Here is a 19,721-nt window from a genome sequence, read left to right on the forward strand (position 1 = left end):
GCTTTTTGAAAATTCTTATTGCCTCAATATAAAATACACTTATTCCGTATGTGTACATTAATGGACAACTGGTCCGGGGAGTACATTAAATAAAGAGCTTGTGACTTTTCAAATGACGAGTGACAATTAAGTTAGCTCCTCCATTCGTGGGCTTTGCTAACTTAAATCAGCGTCAAAATGTCTGGCCCAAAGCAGAAAGTACCAGTTTTTCAAATTGCTCAAATGCTAATTTAAAAGACTTTTTCTACACATATTATATATCAATATGTTCAGAAAGTCCTTCTGTTGCTGATGGTGGGGTCATTTCATCGATATAACTACATTTGTACGAGTTGTTTGATGGGAAGCTTTACTGCATTCCCTCAGTGAATTTTATCAGCACCGCAGTTGACCAGATCATATTACAAACAGGTGATGTTGATTGGCTGATTAAACATCAAAGCGCTTTGATGATGCTGTCACTGGTTACTCGGCAGTTGATGGTGGAAATCGACAACGCTAACTGTGATTGGCTCAATTAAAGTATCAGTGTAATAGACTACGCATTGTTTGTAAATTGTGGTTGACTTAATAATAAACTGCCATTTGGATCGTTTGTGTTTCATTTTGCTGACCTTTTCCCGACGATCGCTGAATCTGAGTCGTTATGTTCTTCAAGTCAGCTGCTAGCCAAAAAGCTTAAGGAAGAATGGAGAATGATGGAGAGAGCCATTCTTTCCACAGCTGAAAGTAGCCTAGCTGTGTCACAGTCGGAGATGCAAAGAACATTGTCTTCCATTAAAAACTTTGTACAACCAGCAAAAAGCTTTAAACTGCAAACAATTTTGTATTGAAGCATCTGCTAAAGCAGCAGAGCAATGTGAAACATAAGTGTAACTTCTGCGTCGAATCGACGGCGTAGGTGACGGCGTAGGGTAGGGGGCTACGCAGAGGCTACGCCATCTGACATGCAACTCCTTAAAAATGTAACTACACGTCCAAGGCGACGCAGACCGTAAGCACTGTGATTGGTCGGCTGGGTAGCCTCGCAATGCCTCCGAGCTGACAGGATGTGCCCTGTGCTTTGAAGTAACTTTTACTAGCGGCCAAAACAGCGGCTGTAACACGGTGGATCAATATATTTGACCGTCAAAACCCGAGCGAAATGACTCGTTTCCCAATCAGAATGTGATCCATTTGGTCGATAACATTTGAAAAGGCTACACCAACCGCACGTTTACAATTTTACCCCCATTCATGTTAGCGGAGGCTAAACGAAGTCGAGGTAGTGCGGTTGTCCCGACTTTCCGAGTCGGAAATCAGATTTCATGGGGCGTTCCAGTTGAAAGTTCCAACTGGGAACTCGGAAATTCCGACTTCCCATGTCAAATGGAACGCACCATAAATGCATGGCTACGTCCGTAGCCTACGGCGTAGCTACGCACAAAGACCCTACACAGGAATATAAATGGGCCGCAGTGTTTTCAGTTTGTTGACTCCTAAGGTTAATTATTGTTCCAGTAGTGGATTCATTTCTAAAATGTGCTGCTGAACGGGTTTGCTGTCACTTTTAAGGATGGGGGGCGGTGGTTGAAAGTAATTGTAACGTAACAAATAACGTGACTATTTGCTTTTAATACCCAGTAATAAGTAATATTGTTTTTAATACTTTTTAAATGTAAAATGTAAAAAGTAATTAATTACGATATCTGAGTAATTTGCCCTGCACTGCTGCTAGATATGCTGTATAAACTGATATGTCGCGAAGACAGAGTGCTATCTGTGAATGCCCTGTGCTCTTTTTTCTGTGATATTGCACAAAAACCCGTCTATATGCATGCCTGGCTGCTTTCTTCCCCCTCAAAGTTATATGCAGGCATGCAAACTCCTACCTTTCGCCATATTGAAACCACAATGGGTCACCTACATGATTTGTGCAGATTCGATAAAAATATTTGTGTGTGTGTGTGTGTGTGTGGGGGGGGGGGGGGTTAGTCTGCTCATTATCTCCCCTCACACCAGGCACCCGCATGTGCCCCTAAAAACAGATAGGCCTAATCCTACGTGAAATGCGAAAAATGTTTTATGACTTATCACCCTAGCACCAAGAAAACTGCCGGTGCTCCGGCCGCTTTGTGACAGAGCGATATCATCGACAGCTAAACCGGTAAGACAGACGAAAACAGAAGATAAGGAAGGTTTGGGTTTGGCTCGCTGGCCATTTAACGTTAGCCTTTTGTTATTCAACATGTTCAACATTTCACAGCTGACGTGCTAGTCAATCACTTTTCGTCAACCGATCAATCACAGCCTGGATGGAGCGGGACATTAAAAAAGTTTGACGTGCTACAGCAAATCATTAAATGTTGAACAACATGATTTTTGACAAGTTAATACTTAGCATTAATTTAATACTGTACTTTTCCTTATGGTATACCATTTACAATGTTTGCTTCCATGGGAGCTACCATTGTTGTGTGACGTCATTCGGCTGCTACTCGTGAAGCATATTTGTTACATATTTGTTGTCCAAGTTCACAAGTAGGAAATCCGACTTCAAGTGGCCTTCCGTAGTCTATATTATAAATAGTAGATTTCAAAATGGACTCTGATCTATATTATAATTAGTAGTTTTCCAAATGGAGTATGGTGAATGTTATAATTAGTAGTTTTCCAAATGGACTCTGGTATATATTATAATTAGTAGTTTTTCAAAAACTACTTTGGTGTACGTTATAATTAGTAGTTTTCCAAAAACTACTTTGGTGTATATTATAATTAGGAGCTCTCATATTGGTGTGTATTATATGAACATATTACATGAATATATATGAAATGCTTGTGTTTATAGACTGTTGTCTTTCAGTTATAGATGGAATATTTCATACTATTCTACTAATTTGAATGTCTATTTCAATTTAAAACCTGAAGGTGAAATTGTTTTTGTTACACTGATTGTATAGTTTATTCTGTGCATTGGCTAACGCAGGAACACGTCAGTAAAATATCAGTAAGGCATCATCTTGACCTACGAATTGACTTCAGGGGTGGACTCCTTCTCTTGCCATCCATCTTCAAGGAGAAGATTGAGGATTTCATTATTCTTGGAGAGGTAAAAAACTGGTGTTGTGTATAGCCAACTAGCCATAAGTTAATGTTCTTTTGGAATACTGTGCATGCCTTATCAGATCCATCCATCAGACAAAGTGGTGTTTTGTACAGTGTATATGGTAATTGTACATTTGATGCACTACCTTACTTTGACGTGACCAAGAGTCTTCCCCCAGATGTAGGCTAATGCATGATTTGCTGGAGGGAGTTCTGCCTCTGGTAATGAAATTAGTCATCTATAAAGCTCATAATCAAAAGCACATAATCATACATGAAAGAATTGAGTTAAAAAAAAAAGTATGCATCGGGAAGAATGACAAACCAGTGCCACTGACTAAAAAAATTCTTCGAAAATCTAACATAGTTGAACCAGCCAGCCAAAAATAGTGCCTATTCAGATTCAGTTGCTGTTTTTAATGGCTCACCATATCCCACCTAACAGTCCATACTGGCATCTGTTCTTACGATGCTCAGAAATCGTGGATATCATAATGGCTGTAACAGTAAGAAAAGATGAGCTTGCTCATTTAAAATAGTTGATTCAAGAATTCCTTGATAAGACAACTGAAGTCTTTGGAAAAGTGTTAACACCTAAATGCACTACTTAATTCACTATCCTAGACTTATGTTGATGTACCGTCCTGTTCGTCCTTTGTGGTGTATGAGGTATGAAAGCAAGCAATATTATTGTTACGTCCCGGTGGCATCCAGGGGATGGGGGACTAACCGCTGATTAGAATTACCGGGGTGGAAAGTCAAGCAGGTGACACAGATTTAGGTTTTAACAGAAATGTATTATAATCAGACAGCCAAAACGGATAACGATCTCCACTGGATGATTAGGGGACAACTAAAACAACCCATAGGCAAAATAAATAAATAAGGGACTTTAATAATCACAACAAAGGTTATGACGGGCATCTGTAAAATAACAAAAGAGACAAGATTAATAACTTGCGAACAACAAACAGTCTCTCACTGGTTGGTTGGGCTCACTGGAGTCCAACTGGGGCCAAGACCGTATAACCTGAACTTTGACACGGAAGGAGGACGCCAACACAATCCAACACTCCTCTTCGCCCAGCACAGCCCAGCACACGATCCAACACAACACCGCGCCTCCACTCCAGCCTCGAGGGCCTTATACCTGCAGTTGATTAGCGGCAACGAGATTGCAGCTGCGAGAACGGCACAGCACCGGCACATACCTGGAGAGAGAGCGCAAGAGAGAGAGAGCACAAGGACCACAAACACCAACCCAACACAGGAATTTACAGTAGCCTAACAATTATAAATATTGCCAGCAAATGTAGGAATTTTGTAAACATAACTGCGTCTCTCAGTAACCGTCATCAAATGAAGCAGTGCTGGGAGTTTTCTTCAGATAGGTTCTTAGGTGACTTTGAAAATGCACTCAGCAAAAGCATTAATGTGCCATTTTCATCTCTGCCAGGTGATTTACAGAATGCTCTGAAATTAAACTAAAGTTTTAAACGTGCAGTTTCAGGATAAAGTGCTTCAGTTTGTGTCATCTGTATCTGCTAATGGTGTCAAATATGCCCTTGGGGATGTTTTTGTTGTAGGTCTTGTACATTCTGAAGCCACCCCTTTATTCTTGAAAATTAAGTACATTCTGAACATTGAGACTTTTTGGGTGTTGTGTGGGAAACCTTTATTTCCTTGCTCTTTTGACAATCATTTCCATGCTTACCCTGTCACATTTGACGACTAGATTCTGCTAAATCCAAGAAATGAGTTTAACCACCAGGCGCAAGACACATATTTTGTTGATGATTGACTGTTTCATTGAGATATTCTGTCTAAATATATTGAAATTTTTCTTTTCATACAGACAGGGGCAAATCAAAGGAGTATAAAAAGTGTCTATTGTTCTGTGTGTCCTGTCACAGGTCTTTAATTAGGTGGAATTAACATGTATAATGGTAATATTTTAAGCAGTCTTTACATCTTGTTTTACACATTGACACTGACATGTATTTGCAATGAATTAACTTTTTCTTACCACAAGAAATAAATTTAATGTGCAAATTGTTATTAAATTGACTGAGTATATTAATGCTCCCCGAAGAATGAATCCTGTCCATTTTAGACACTCAGTGAGTTTTCAGCTAGTTTCAACGCAAATGAAATGGTAGATAACTATTGAATTTATTGAGATCATTTTTACTTCCTAAGATACGCCATCTATTGACCATGAATTCATCTACTGACGAAGCTCAAAGAATAGGTAAATCCAAGGGCCTAGGTTTGCATATTTTGGAGGACAGAATATTATGTTATTGATTGGATTATGAGCAAAGAGGGTAACATTTTAAAAAAAAAGTCTGAATGATGTCATAGTTGGAAAAGCACAGTTTCATTGACAACTGTGCTTTTCCTACTGTGACATGTCAAAATTCCTTTCATGAGGAAGGCTTATTTATGTTGGATATCCAAATGAAATTTTTGAAAAAGGATTTTTAATAATGCTATATAAAAGACATCAACCCTGTCCACCCTAGTGATATACTGGGAGTGATTGTGTTGCTCAGTGCATTTACTCTGATTCAGGATAGAGATCTGGCTCAAATACAAAGAACTCCTTTGTATCGAGGCGGGGACAGACATCCCAGAGATGGGAATTTTAAAACGTGGACAAATAAATCAAAACTAGGCCTATCTTCATGATTAAATAACACTAGGGCTAAGTGAGGAAATATTTGGATTGCAGTGTATCTCTCTCTAAGCTCAACAGCCCCATCCAATGGTGTCTTTGTGGACCTGCATATTAGTACACATCTGCATTACTTATATTACACGCAAGTTAGTTTACCATTAACCCTTCATAGAACTACTCTTTTTTTGTGTATTATATTTTTTTAATTAACGTTAGGCGGCTTAGACTGTATGCTTACTACATATTAACGAGTCTATTGTGACAGCTTAGTTCCACCAGTGTTTTACAGTTGTTGTGTCAGGCTAAATGTTACCTGACGAGTTTAATGTACTCCAGCTTTCATTAACCTCATTGAAGGAAGACCTCATTGTCCTGGACTTCAGCAACCTTTGTGTACACGATGTAAGTAATGACCCCTAAAGACAGTACTTTCATATATCATGTATTAAACCTAAAGTCGGCACACGCCTGATAGCAAACCACGCTAACCCGGCTATAGAACCCCGCCCATTCCGTTACAGCTACTAGCAAAATAACTAGCCGTTAGCTTTCCACTGTGTTTGGCGTTGGAAGGTCCATCTTCTACTTCTCCTGATTATTAAACTTTAACGCTGTCCGGACACTTTTTAAAACTTAAGGACCTGAGCTTATATCCGGGATGTGCTCGGTCGTCGGCTGTGATTCAGGGCGTCGCGGTGCGCAAAGGTTCAAGTTACCGGAGGATCCGGAGAGGAGACTGGAGTGGGTCCAGTTCCTCTTCGAAGTCAACGGGCAGCGACTCAAAGAAACGTGCTGGACTGATATCACAATTTGTAGTGAGCACTTTACTGATGACTGTTTTGTAAACCCGAGTCTGATTGGCACGGTCCAGCTAAAGTCCAGTGTTGTCCCATCACTGTGTATCAAGTCAGAGCCTCTGGAGAGCCCACAACATGTGGTGAGTCTGCTGTGACAGCTTCAAGTCTGAAGTAATGTCTGTCACTGTCCCCTTCCTACCTCCTCAACACATCTCCGTTTGACAAAAAGTTGCTTTTTGTGGCTGAGGTCACGATGAAGACAACAGGTCAGTGCCAGAGCCCCATCTAAATTTACACAAACATTGCTTCCCCCCCGCCTCCTCTATTGATCAGGTATTTATAAGGAATAACACAAAGCAGGATAATGGCAGAATGTCAATTTAATCATCACACACAGAAGACTTTTGCCTAGATAAACAAGTATGATAGGTGTTTACATTCTTTACTTCTTTATTCCACATAATTGTCCCATATAATTAACTAAATTTCCCCAGAAGCACACAGTTGAGACACATTAAGAGTAATAACTATAGTATCTATCTTTTAAGCGTTCACATAAACAGTCAGTCTGTCAGCACACAGTTTGACACAACAATTACAGTGAACTCTTCAAATCACCCCCTATTTAATAGAGATTTACTGTCCAGTACTTTTTACACAATATATCATCACGTCCACATTTTTAAATATTCGTAAAATAGTGGGCTAGTCAACATCTTGTGTGTCCATGTGTAGCCCAATTTAAATGCTGCTTTTACTTACTTGCTTAATAGCACATATGGCCCATACATGTGTAGGCATGTGTGAAAGAGACTATACAGTATGATGAGCACTTGCCATGTAACTGCCCACAGCTATAGTATCATGTAGCCACTATCCATGTATTTGTTTAGGATGCACATTGTCCAGTCAGTGCACACATACAGCTTCCATTTATTTACTGAAAAAATCTGAAAAGTTTATTGCATTTAGCTTTTGTTTAACTAGAAGTTTTTTGTCATTTGTGTAGGAGCCTGTGGGACATTGTTCAACTTCCTCCTCTGAAAAATCTAAACACACTTTAACAGGTAAGAGCTTTAAATATTGAGTTTTATTAAATAATAAAACAGGGTATTAATTTGTCAAACTATTTCTTAACGAATGAATTCTGATGTTTTGTTTTATAGGTTCCCCAGTAAGTCCTGGTTCAAGTGGAGTTTCAAACGGCATGACCTCTGGATCTGACCAGATGCAACCAAAAGACATGACTATTGATTTGAACAAGGAAAAGTAAGTTACACTTCCCACATTTTTGCGTACTTTCTTTACATTTCTTATGACATTACTGATTACGTTGGCTTTTTAAGTCTTCATTTTGATTGATCTTTAGAGCTGCGCTTCTACAGATGAAAGGGAAGTTGGTTGTGAATGAAAGCTGCCTCCTCCAGTTGTTCCGTCGCAACTGCCCGTCATGTGGTTGTAAACTTCAGACAGAGAAGGTCACCTATGGGGTCCTCATTGTTTTGAACCAATGGTGTCTTCAGTGTGAGTACAGATTCCAGTGGAAAAGCCAAGTCAATGCCAGCGTCCCAAGAGCTGAACACCTGACAGGAGGCACAGAAGTGACTCCAGAGACCCAAGAGGTAAGACTTGAATAGTCAGACACACTTCATCAAATCCTGACACTCTACTTGTAGTATAATGGACCTATGAGCCTACTCTGTATCGTATGATATTGTTGAAAGCAAGGCAAGAAGTATGACATGCGACTGAGCGCACACTCCTACGCAAAGCTGCCTCTATGCCTGCACATCACAGCCCAACAGCTAGGCCCAAAGTGCCTTATGCTGCCTTCCAGTCAAAGTTGGCGGTTGGAATTTCCCAGGTGAAATTTTCAACCTCTAACCTCCACACGCTCCAGGTGCAGAATGCCAAAGTAAACAAAAAACATGGTTGCACTTGATTAACGGATCTTTCTTTCTTGTGTACTGTAAACACAAATGAACTGTCAACAGAGCCATTAATTAAAAAGATAGGCGGTTTAATGAAAATGAGTGACGTGTGATTTCCATTAAATTAATGTGTTGCTTAGATGTATTCTTATGTATGACAGTGTTAGCCTTCTTTCCGCTGCGGCACTGTGTCGGTCCAGTGTCGTCCATAAAAAATAACAAAAGGTGAGCCACGGCCTGTCTTTATAATGTAAGAAACAAATGCAACCTGAAGTTATAATAAACAACTTCATAATAAACTTTACTTGAATACCAAAATATATGCTCATAATATTTAGGCTATTTAACCATTTCTTTTGACGACTGCAACGGGATGAAATGGACTTGAGAGCAAATAATAAATAAATATAAAAACATATCCAGTGTTAGGCAAGTGTTGTCACGTTCTGACCAAAAAGAATGGTTTAAAACCATAATTAATGATCTGGTTTCTTCAACTTTCACTCAGGAGCAAAAATCAGCCCTTCAGAAAAAATTGTGATTTGACATTTATCCTGATAATTATAGATATGGAATGATATTTAAAACTTTTTTGGCCATATCACCCAGCCCTACTTCTGAGTACAAATAACAGTTGTTTACTATGTAAAAAATGCATTACATGTATGTTATGTTCTGACCATGTATTGCTACATATTGCTGTTATGTTGCCAGAAGATTGTAGCTAGGTACTATAGATCACACAAGTGAATGTGTAGCCATTCAATCCGCACTTCTATACAGAAAATTGGATGACATTCCGCTGTCAAACACCTCTGCCCAAAGAGGATGTAAACTAACCAGTGTTACATATACTCTGTGACAGTTTGACTCTTAATTTATTTATGTCTGGGGTGCCAGTCAGGTCTCTCTCCTGACATATAACATTGTTGAATGACACTAACAGTGTAATGAAAACCACAACACAAGGAGTTTTTTAAAGCACAGTAAACACAGCTTTTATTTGGATTTCAATAATGCACACACAAAACAACCCACAAAATAACACTATGTAAAGTGTTTCCTCTCTGGTATCAGTTCAATGTTCAGTATTCTCTTTGTTGGCAAAAAAACACAAAATAGGCTCTTTCCAATTAATTTACAAAGCACAAAATATTGTCTTTTCGGTTCATTCACAAAAACACAAAATAGGGTCTTTTCAGTTCATTCCGAAGTAGCTCATTCAAAGTAACAATATAAATTCACCTCAATCTTCCAGCAAAATCAATAATTCAATTATTCACAAAAATAAGGTTATTTCCATAACATGAAAATATTATATTATTGTTCCCCCCAAATGTTTTGTCTCTTTTATAAATGGGAACTGAAAATGTTCCTGTGCACCTTTGTTTATTCACTGTGTCCACGGAAATGATGATGAATGCAGCCGTAAAGGTACAGTTTCCTTACACAGAAAAGATGTTCACTTTTCTGATGACTACTACACAGCTCATTAACATTCAGGCAAGCTTAATATTTTGTTATTTGTGATGCTATGTACAGGTGCTGGTCATATAATTAGAATATCATCAAAAAGTTGATTTATTTCAATAATTCCATTCAAAAAGTGAAACTTGTATAATGTATACATTCATTCCACAGAGACTGATACATTTCAAGTGTTCATTCCTTTTAATTTTGATGATTATAACTGACAACTAACGAAAACCCCAAAATCAGTATCTCAGAAAATTTGAATATTGTGAAAAGGTTCAATATTTAAGACACCTGGTGCCACACTCTAATCAGCTAATTAACTCAAAACACCTGCAAAAGCCTTTAAACTGACCATTGACACCTTGCACAAGGAGGGCAAGACACAAAAGGTCATTGCTAGAGGCTGGCTGTTCACAGAGCTCTGTGTCCAAGCTCATTAATAGAGAGGCGAAGGGAAGGAAAAGATGTGGTAGAAAAAAGCGTATAAACAATAGGGATAAGCGCACCCTGGAGAGGATTGTGAAACAAAACCCATTCAAAAATGTGGGGGAGATTCACAAAGAGTGGACTGCAGCTGGAGTCAGTGCTTCAAGAACCACCACGCACAGACGTATGCAAGACATGGGTTTCAACTGTCGCATTCCTTGTGTCAAGCCACTCTTGAACAAGACACAGCGTCAGAAGCGTCTCGCCTGGGCTAAAGACAAAAAGGACTGGACTGCTGCTGAGTGGTCCAAAGTTATGTTCTCTGATGAAAGTAAATTTTGCATTTCCTTTGGAAATCAAGGTCCAAGAGTCTGGAGGAAAAGAGGAGAGGCACAGAATCCACGTTGCTTGAAGTCCAGTGTAAAGTTTCCACAGTCAGTGATTGTTTGGGGTGCCATGTCATCTGCTGGTGTTGGTCCACTGGTTTTTCTGAGGTCCAAGGTCAACGCAGCCGTCTACCAGGAAGTTTTAGAGCACTTCATGCTTCCTGCTGCTGACCAACTTTATGGAGATGCAGATTTCATTTTCCAACAGGACTTGGCACCTGCACACAGTGCTAAAGCTACCAGTACCTGGTTTAAGGATCATGGTATCCCTGTTCTTAATTGGCCAGCGAACTCGTCTGACCTTAACCCTATAGAAAATCTATGGAGTATTGTGAAGAGGAAGATGCGATACGCCAGACCCAACAATGTAGAAGAGCTGAAGGCCACTATCAGAGCAACCTGGGCTCTCATAACACCTGAGCAGTGCCACAGACTGATCGACTCCATGCCACGCCGCATTGCTGCAGTAATTCAGGCAAAAGGAGCCCCAACTAAGTATTGAGCGCTGTACATGCTCACACTTTTCATGTTCATACTTTTCAGTTGGCCAACATATCTAAAAATCCTTTTTTGTATTGGTCTTAAGTAATATTCTAATTTTCAGAGATACTGAATTTGGGATTTTCATTAGTTGTCAGTTTTAATCATCACAATTAAATGAAATAAACATTTGAAATATATCAGTCTGTGTGTAATGAATGAATATAATATCCAAGTTTCACTTTTTGAATGGCATTACTGAAATAAATCAACTTTTTGATGATTCTAATTATATGACCAGCACCTGTATATATGCAATTAAAAGATATTGCCGCATTTTCTTTCAAACTACTTTGGTTGCGCATGTCCAGATTAGGGAGTTATAATGCAGCGTTCCTGTCAAAGTTGGAGATCAGAATTTTCCAGCTGAAATTTCCAACTTCCTACCTCCAAGTGTTCCTGGGGCCTATACTACAAAACAGGATTTGAGGTTAGCGAGGTAACTTAAGGGTTCACCCTGGATTTTCAGTTCTACAACGGTGGTTCACTTCTTCGTGGTTACTTATGCTATAATGCCTAACCTGCCCCATAGCATGTTATGTTTGAAATAAGAGATAAAAGCATTGCCTACTGACCAGTCAATACTATTGGAATATGGCATCACGTCATCGTCGTTTTATATGCTACTTTTATGCTGCTTTTTATGCTGTTTTATGCTATGCTTAAGCAAATAAGCTGACTTAATAAATCTGAGGTAGAACATTCAAAACAATTATGATAAAATCTTTAGTTCAACAAATATGCAAAAGTAGAATTAAGTCCCTTTTCCTCAACAAAATAAACATCTTAACAGAAAAAAAACAAGGTCTAATTTGTTCGTGATTCAAATGAATTAAATCAAACCTTTATATCATATTTATTTATAACATGTTATATTTTTATTGAAGAAAATTATATTGCGATAATCATTGTTATTGTTTTATTGCCCAGCCCTACTTAGAAGTCAAATATGCTCTAAAAAATCTACAGAGAAGTCTGGAAATTTGAGGCTTGAAGAGTATGGAATTTTGAAATGGAAAGTTTGCAGGAACCCTGAGTGCAGCCAGATCGATAACACTTACCGACCGCTGCTGAGGCTGATTGAGAAAGGCTGTACCTGTGATTATGGCTATGGCTATGGGATTATAGACCTTTGTCTGGTGTTGTCACTATGATTGTGGCTTTAGCAGCCATGGCTGTTCTTTGGTTGTTATGATTATAGATGTGGCACATTAGTTTATAGTAGGTCAAACTACATGCAGGGGTTGTGTGGTGTGTGCAGTGAATTGACATGTTTGTTCTGGTGGAGCATTGTATAGAAGCAACTGTATTCCTGAACTCCCATGGTGGGTCAGTAACACATCAGTCATATCTGATAAAAACATTGTTTGTTCAAACTGTGTGGCTTTAACAGTGTTTGCTTGGCTAACGTTAACAGGCACATTAAAGAGTAGTCACAGTACCATATCCATGGTATCAACCGCAAAGGCAGCCATAGTCCGAACAGAAACCGCGGCTACAGCCACAGCTTCAACTAGCACAGCCAGGCAGAGCAGCTGTAGCTGTGCTCACAGTAGCTGGAGACTGTCAGAGCTCGCTTTTTGAAAGAGTAATGAGCAATAAATGCATCATGTAAAGTGTCACATCATCTTTCCTTTCTATAGCATCTGCAGAAATTTTCCCTAAACTGGCAGGGCATTACTGCTTTTACTACTTTCAGTGCTCCATACTGTTTTTCTTTCCTTTCTTTTGGAAAATATTTTTGCCTATCCTTGCACATAGGCTTTTTGCTCACTAAATCATAATGTTTCCTCCGCTTGCCCCTCCTTTTTTTGTGATTTGGCTATAATATTCTGTGCCATATAAATTTGGAAAAGTTTTACCCTTGCCAAGCTGTCCTTCTTTTCATTGTGTTCTTCACAGGAAATTCCAACAGATGACCGCATCAGCAGTACAGTTTTCTCGGAGATTATTACTTTCAGTGATGAAGAAAGCGATCCCTCAGATGAAGGAGAGGAGGGTGATGAAGGTGAGGTGAGTTCGGATGGGGAATGGAATCCAACTGAGGATTTTGTGTTGGCTGAAGAGCTCACAAAAGAGTCTGAGGAGGAAAGCGAAGATGAAGGCGAAGAGGAAGAAGATTTGGATTCCACGGGTGGCCTCAAAATTAATGAGCTCTGCACAGAGTGTGGAAGTTTTTTCAGTATTCTGAAGCCTCACACGTGTGTGCACAAAAGAAAGCCCTTTTCCTGCAATATCTGTGGCAAAAGATGCGTTACCGAGATATCTCTAAAAACTCATAGCAAAATCCATGACGAAACCTATGAACATCCTTGCAAGTACTGCCACGTTACCTTCAAAACAAGGGTGGACAAACTTAAACACGAGCAGACCCATCAAGATAGAAAAGATCCATACAAATGTCCTGACTGTCCAGAGACGTTTGCCACCAGTAAAGAACGCAGCATCCACCTGACAAATCACAGAGTCCGGAGAGAGTTCAAATGTGGAGTTTGTGGGATTGAATTTAAGGATGTGCATCATCTTCGGAGACACTCTGTTGTGCATACTGGATTGAAACCCTACAAATGTTCGGTGTGCCAACGTGGCTTCAGCCAGACCAGCCACCTGAAATCCCATATGCGTCTGCACACAGGTGAGAGGCCTTATAAGTGTCAGCTTTGTGACAAAAGCTTTAATCACAACGTGAGCTTGAAGAGTCACGTCCAGCGGTACCACTCATTGAGCTCTGGACGTGAACAGAAGAAAGGAAAGGGAAAGGAAAGGGAAAGCGACACTAGTGATGCTCAGGATAGTGAGAATAAGAAAGACACATACTCTGAGTCTGACAATGTAGAAGAACAACAACACACAGAAGAGGAGGTGCAGAAAAAGGGAACAGAAATGCCAAAAAGTAAGAGAAAGAGGAGCACAGGTAGACCCAGAGGAAGGCCAAAGAGAAATGCAGCCGGCAGCTTGGTACTCGCAGGGCAAAAAAAGGGCCAGCGTTCATACATTAAACCTGCAAAATCAAAGGCGCAGAAGTTAAAGAAAACTGGTTCCAGCAACGAAGAAAGTGAGGACGAGCCATCAGACAGTGACATGTCCCTTGACGCCACGGAAGAGGAAGAAGAAGAGAAGGAGACAGTGAGGAAGAGCACGGGGAGATCAAGAGGAAGACCAAAAATTGACAATGACACTGATTTTGACCCAGAGGAAGAAACAAAGAAAAAGAGGTACAGCAGCCAGAGCAGTGGTAAGAGCTTGGGGAAACGTAGGGGCACAGCGAAGAAGAATGTTGACTAGCTTAACAATTAATTTAGTGTGAGCAATTGTGAAAAGAAAGAAGCCAATGAGATTGGAGGGCTATAGAGAACTAACTGGGTTAGGATGTCTTGATTAGATATATTAAAACAATTCAGAATACGATAACAATATATCCACATAAGCCAGCGCCTCTCTGAATTAAATCATCTTTTTAAATCAACACTTTTAAATCTGTTGACTGGTGTGTAGACCATGGAGTTAAATTGGGAACATTAATTAACCAGGGCTGACGTTAAATCTTTGACACAATAGACACAATTTAGCTTGATAAATGGTCTTCTGCCTGTCACCAATGAGACCAACCCTATCAGATGATTTGATATCAGTAATTATAAATGAACGTGCAGTAATGGAGGTCAATGCAAATTACCTTTGGAAAATTTGGGTCACCAAATGCAGGAAAAAAGGGCTTTACTGTTCAGAAAATGTGTACCCTATTCATGTATTGTAATAATAATGTCGGCTTCAAGCTAAAAAAATACCTTTATGCTCTGAAATGAAGTCAGGCACTATGGCACTTTCAATTTCTTATTCACTATAAAGCTGCACAATTATGAATCTTCAGTGATTTATCAGTCTGTAGAGAGCTCTAGAAGTGTTCAGATAGCAATTCATTGTTAGGTGTTTTGATTTTTTTATGAATCAGTAATACACAATTACACAGAAGACCTGTTAAACTAATAAATCAGTCTCAATCAATGATGATCTTCTTTTACACAATGCCTTCAAATCTATAGAAACATATAGTTGTTTGGTATTTCCACCGGATTGTAAGTTTTTGGGTGTTCTCTTCTTAAGCCTGAGCCTCGATGATAATCTCTGTGGCCATTGTGAATCTCTTTGTCTTGGAGCGTTCAACTGCCATCTGAGATTTCACTGCAACATTTTAATGTAGCAAAAGCAACAATATGCTTTCATGAAGTCAGTATTAGTTCACAGTTCATCTTTCTGGATTTCACATCCCTGACCACTGTGGCAGTGCTTTTTGACAGATGACTATCAGTTGTCAGACCTCAGAGCTTACCTGAATGCACCACTGAGAAGTGGTTCATGCTTGGCACTGAATTAAAGTCCATAACGATATACAGTACAACAGGCAGACTACCCCGTATGGGCCTTTTAAGGAATTGCAGATTTTTACATTAAAATTAAATGTGTCCAACTGCCATTTTGAGAGTCTTATCATTTACCATGTCCTTTTCTGTCTGATGTACCCCCACACCCCTATGAGATGGGCCCCCTTTATCATACCTCTTCAATAGATGGAATGGCTTTACGGTATTGTTCAGTGGTATTTTAAGAAGTTTTGGCCAAGTTAGAATTTGTACTACTACTGTTTGGAGTGACAGAAACTGGTTGTTTCAACCATGTACAGTTTCTTTACTTTTGGCTTTCTTTTACAGTTGACAGTTGGAAAACTGTGGCCTGTCTTGTGCAGACTACCATTGGAAACTTATTGTGACAATAACTCAGCATCACACAAATTTGTAATCTTACTTTTTTGTTGATTTTTCTCCCAAGAACAAATATGTGGAAATATATTATTCAATTTATACTCAAACTAGATGAGCTTTACATTTTTTTCATGTACCCACTGCTAACTTCAGAAGTACCCCTTGGGGTTCAAGTACCCCTGGTTGGGAATCGTTGCATTAGCTTATAGGGTGTGGTAAAGAACGATTAGCTAATTCACATTTCTACTTAAAAAACTAAACCAGACAAACTGCTTGCCAGCCTAAATGAGGCTGACATGGGTTTAGTATCTTGGCGCCAAAGGAGTTGACTTGTTCCCCAACCTTGCGAGTCTTGAATTTAAATGTGTGGGTGTATCTGGGTTCAGAGTTCCCACTTTGATCAAAACCCTTGAATGAATCCCCCCTGCTTACATGTTTATCCTCTTTCTCTCTGTGTGTGTGTGCCAGTGCTAAAGCTTGCTTCAAGGCCCATCAAGTTTTTTTTGAGTGTTGGAGAGACGTCTTCAGCTTTTCTCTCTGGGAAAGAGTCAGCCTGTTGCTGGGTACACCCAAGGCTGCTTAGTGGATTAGACATAGTGATGGTTGGCAGATCTAAACTTGGACAAATGTTTGGAGACTTTAAATAAAAAATAATTTCTTTTTGACTTTTAATTAGCTACAAACCTTGCTAAATGAGGATGGAGTCTGTATGCACAAGAGGTAGATGGGTCTTTCATTTAACCAGTTGTGTAAATCAGATAGCCTACTATTTTATTAGTATTTTTTTAGTGTGAGTTTGCTACAGGCCCTCAGTGATATGCTACATCTGGCAAAACTATTACTATACAGTTGTGGTTTTGAGAAAGGTCAGAAGTACAAGACAAGATGCAAAATGAGCCTCCTGTTTGGGCTTATAATTTTGTCACATATTGGGAAATTTGAGAATCAGTCGCACAGAATCAATTTAAGACTTTCATTTCATCTTGTAAAATTATTTTGACGGACTGCACTTTGTCTCATGAGACATTTTCCATCACTGAAGTTTAAGAACAGAGCCTGTGTGTGACTGATTGTAATTGGCTCAGTGTGCATAATTGGTTTATTCAGCAATTTGTTTTTTCATTTCTCTTTGCTCTAGTGATCTGTTTAGGAGGATTTGCATGTTTTAATTTACTAAGAAAGTACAGTACAATTAAAGCTAGGGTAGGCAACGTTGGAGAGACTAGCAAGAGACAGTATCCAACTGAATAAATCCCACCCCCCCCTCGCCAGGCTGTCGTACAAAGCCACTCCCCAAAACACATTTTCATGTGCTGTCAGACAGGTAGGACCTTGTTACAGTCCTGTGACAGCCCCAGATACTGGATTTTTTTTTATGTGTCAGAGCATGACCAGTAATAGTAATTGTATCTTTAAAAAACAGCTTCAAAATAAATTTGACTTGTCAGGGGAACTAGTTATTGGCACTATGTAACATCAAATTCCTGTCCACGAATGTTTCATGACAATGGAATAATGCTTTATGGCACCAGCACTCCTTAGCAAGCAAGCTTTAAGAAACAGCAAAATGTATAATGTACAATGTAAGTTCTTTTGAAGAAGCTGCGAAGAGACCGAAGAAGACGTCGGAGGAAGCAAGGACAAGAAAAAGTTATTGAGCAGGAGACCTGGACAAGAGTACATATTGGACTGGCTTTTACTCGTTTTTGCTTTACCAGCGTGAGCAAAAAGAGCTGAAAGGATGCAAGGCAGATGGCGAGTTTCAAGCAACATTATGTAAAATTGTGAGCGGGCAACATAACCAGGCTCAGCAGCCTCTGGACATAACATTAGCTATTGGCAGAGGCGAAGAGACAGAAGAGGACGATTAAGGAGGAAGCTGAGAAGAGAAAAAGAGAGTGACCAAACAAGAGGCTCCTGGATGTTGGCGAGACCTTTGTAAAATTAAAGGCTACAAGAGAGAGACCGAGCTGGCCTTCTTTCTGTGTATACAGTTGGACTAAGTTAGTATTAAATATATGCTGGCTTGCTATGTCTTGTGTTGTCACGCCTGCTTGACGTTTGACTGTTAGCAAAGTTGTTGAGTTTCTAGGTTTTGATCATAAGTAATGCAATCATAACAAATGCAGGTGTAATCAAATGCCTAATGTTGATTTAATAAGAGATAGACAAGATCTGGCTTCTGAAATCAGCACATTTAGGTACTTTGTCTGTGGCTGTGTTTACAATTTTTGAATGTTTAGGTGTCAGCAATTTATAGGAATTGCAGCACAGTGATGGCAAAACATTAAAAATTGTTTACTATTGAATCCACATCCAGCCATAACTTTAACTCCCAGAGTTCCTTTGCAACAGCAGTACTTATCCCAAAATGTGAGAGGACAAGATGAGAGTACAGTTGATCATCGAAGATTCATTGATACCGTAAAGTTGCCATGCTAAAACACTGAAACCATCTTTAGTCCAGGTTCGCATCACCAGGGTGATAATAGCACCCTGCTAGTTCCAGGAACACCACTAGATGTCCTCCTTTTGCCACAAGTACTGGCTCATTTTGCAAAACAATAAGTATGACCACATCCATCCCTAAAACACATTTACTATGGTAACTGATTCTCTCTCCCTTCTTTTCCTCTCTTCCTTTCTCTCCTTGCCCCTTGTTTTGTATAGCCTGTATAGGCCTCCTGCTGGTCTTGCAGATATGCTAAAGCCCCGCCACCCACCCCCAGAGAGTATGTAAGCATTAAATAGGAGCTAAGGAGACCCTGTCAGAGCCAGCTGCTGAGGCTTGCAAAATTGATGTACAGTAATTTACTAACGTCCCAAGGACATCATTGTAGAGCTATTTTCTCTACTTTTGTCTGTTTTTTTTTATTAGGCCATGGCTGGCTGTATAATTTTCCTTCTCTATTCTGTGTCTTTTCATTCTGATGCTCTCTTTCTACTGGCAAAACTCCCTCTCTGCCTCCCTCTCTGGGTCTGATGATTTGAAGAAGGTCTTAAGATGCCCGTAAAATATTCTGAGCTGCTCTCTGTTGACAGAAGACTTGATTGATGCTTTGAGACGAAGTGTGCATCATTGAGAAAATAACTGCTTTGGTATGAGGTGGCACCATCAGTGTGAGGATAATATTTATTTGGGACCATAAATTCACTAAGTAAGATACAGTGTAGATCCCCTGTATTTCTGGGGGGTTTTTCACAGTGCAGGTCAGAGAAGCATTAGGAAAAAGAAATGTGTTGAAATAACTGAGCTGAGAGTAGAAAATAAGGACTATATCCACAGGCAGCTAGAGCCAGTAGAAACGTTTTACTTTTATGGTTTCTGTATTTGTTTAAGAAATCTGATTTGAAAATGGATTTACCACAGGGGAACTCAAATGCCTACTAAATGTCAGAAGCCAAGAATCCACCCGGGCCAAATGACATTTTCTCGCTTACCAATTCCCAGACAACATTACGTGGTTGTTTATTGAAATGCACTTGGCCTTTGGAGTGCTCTTTTCTGTCTTCTGCTCTTTGTGTTTTAAGATCCATAATCTGTTTTCAGCAGTGTCTGTGTTTGGGTAGAAACTATTTGATCCCTTAAAAACTGATGTCTTAAAATATGTAATATATATATAGTAGTGTAATAATAA

At 39.5% G+C, this 19,721-nt stretch overlaps 1 protein-coding gene and 1 long non-coding RNA gene across 4 annotated transcripts; one reads left to right on the forward strand and one right to left on the reverse strand.

Annotated features, from left to right (window-relative positions):
• Positions 1-3,962: 3,962 nt before the first annotated feature.
• On the reverse strand, positions 3,963-6,797 carry LOC123972457. Its single transcript, XR_006825414.1, has 2 exons — positions 6,081-6,797; positions 3,963-4,298 (listed from the first exon to the last, which is right to left on the reverse strand). It is a non-coding gene; the product is annotated as an uncharacterized LOC123972457 (long non-coding RNA).
• Positions 6,026-15,797, forward strand: LOC123972455 (zinc finger protein 485-like). 3 transcript variants are annotated; one of them, XM_046051971.1, is made up of 5 exons: positions 6,026-6,169; positions 7,574-7,631; positions 7,731-7,833; positions 7,934-8,186; positions 13,226-15,797. In XM_046051971.1, exons 1-5 carry the CDS (start codon positions 6,074-6,076, stop codon positions 14,606-14,608), a joined length of 1,893 nt encoding a protein of 630 aa, XP_045907927.1. In that variant the 5' UTR covers positions 6,026-6,073; the 3' UTR covers positions 14,609-15,797. The 3 variants fall into 3 exon arrangements, with proteins under 3 accessions (XP_045907927.1, XP_045907926.1, XP_045907928.1); XM_046051970.1 differs by lacking the exon at positions 6,026-6,169 and adding an exon at positions 6,212-6,704; XM_046051972.1 differs by lacking the exon at positions 6,026-6,169 and adding an exon at positions 6,692-6,830.
• Positions 15,798-19,721: the final 3,924 nt, after the last annotated feature.

Source organism: Micropterus dolomieu, linkage group LG06 (assembly GCF_021292245.1).
Source record: "Micropterus dolomieu isolate WLL.071019.BEF.003 ecotype Adirondacks linkage group LG06, ASM2129224v1, whole genome shotgun sequence".
In the NCBI taxonomy this organism is placed as follows: domain Eukaryota; kingdom Metazoa; phylum Chordata; class Actinopteri; order Centrarchiformes; family Centrarchidae; genus Micropterus; species Micropterus dolomieu.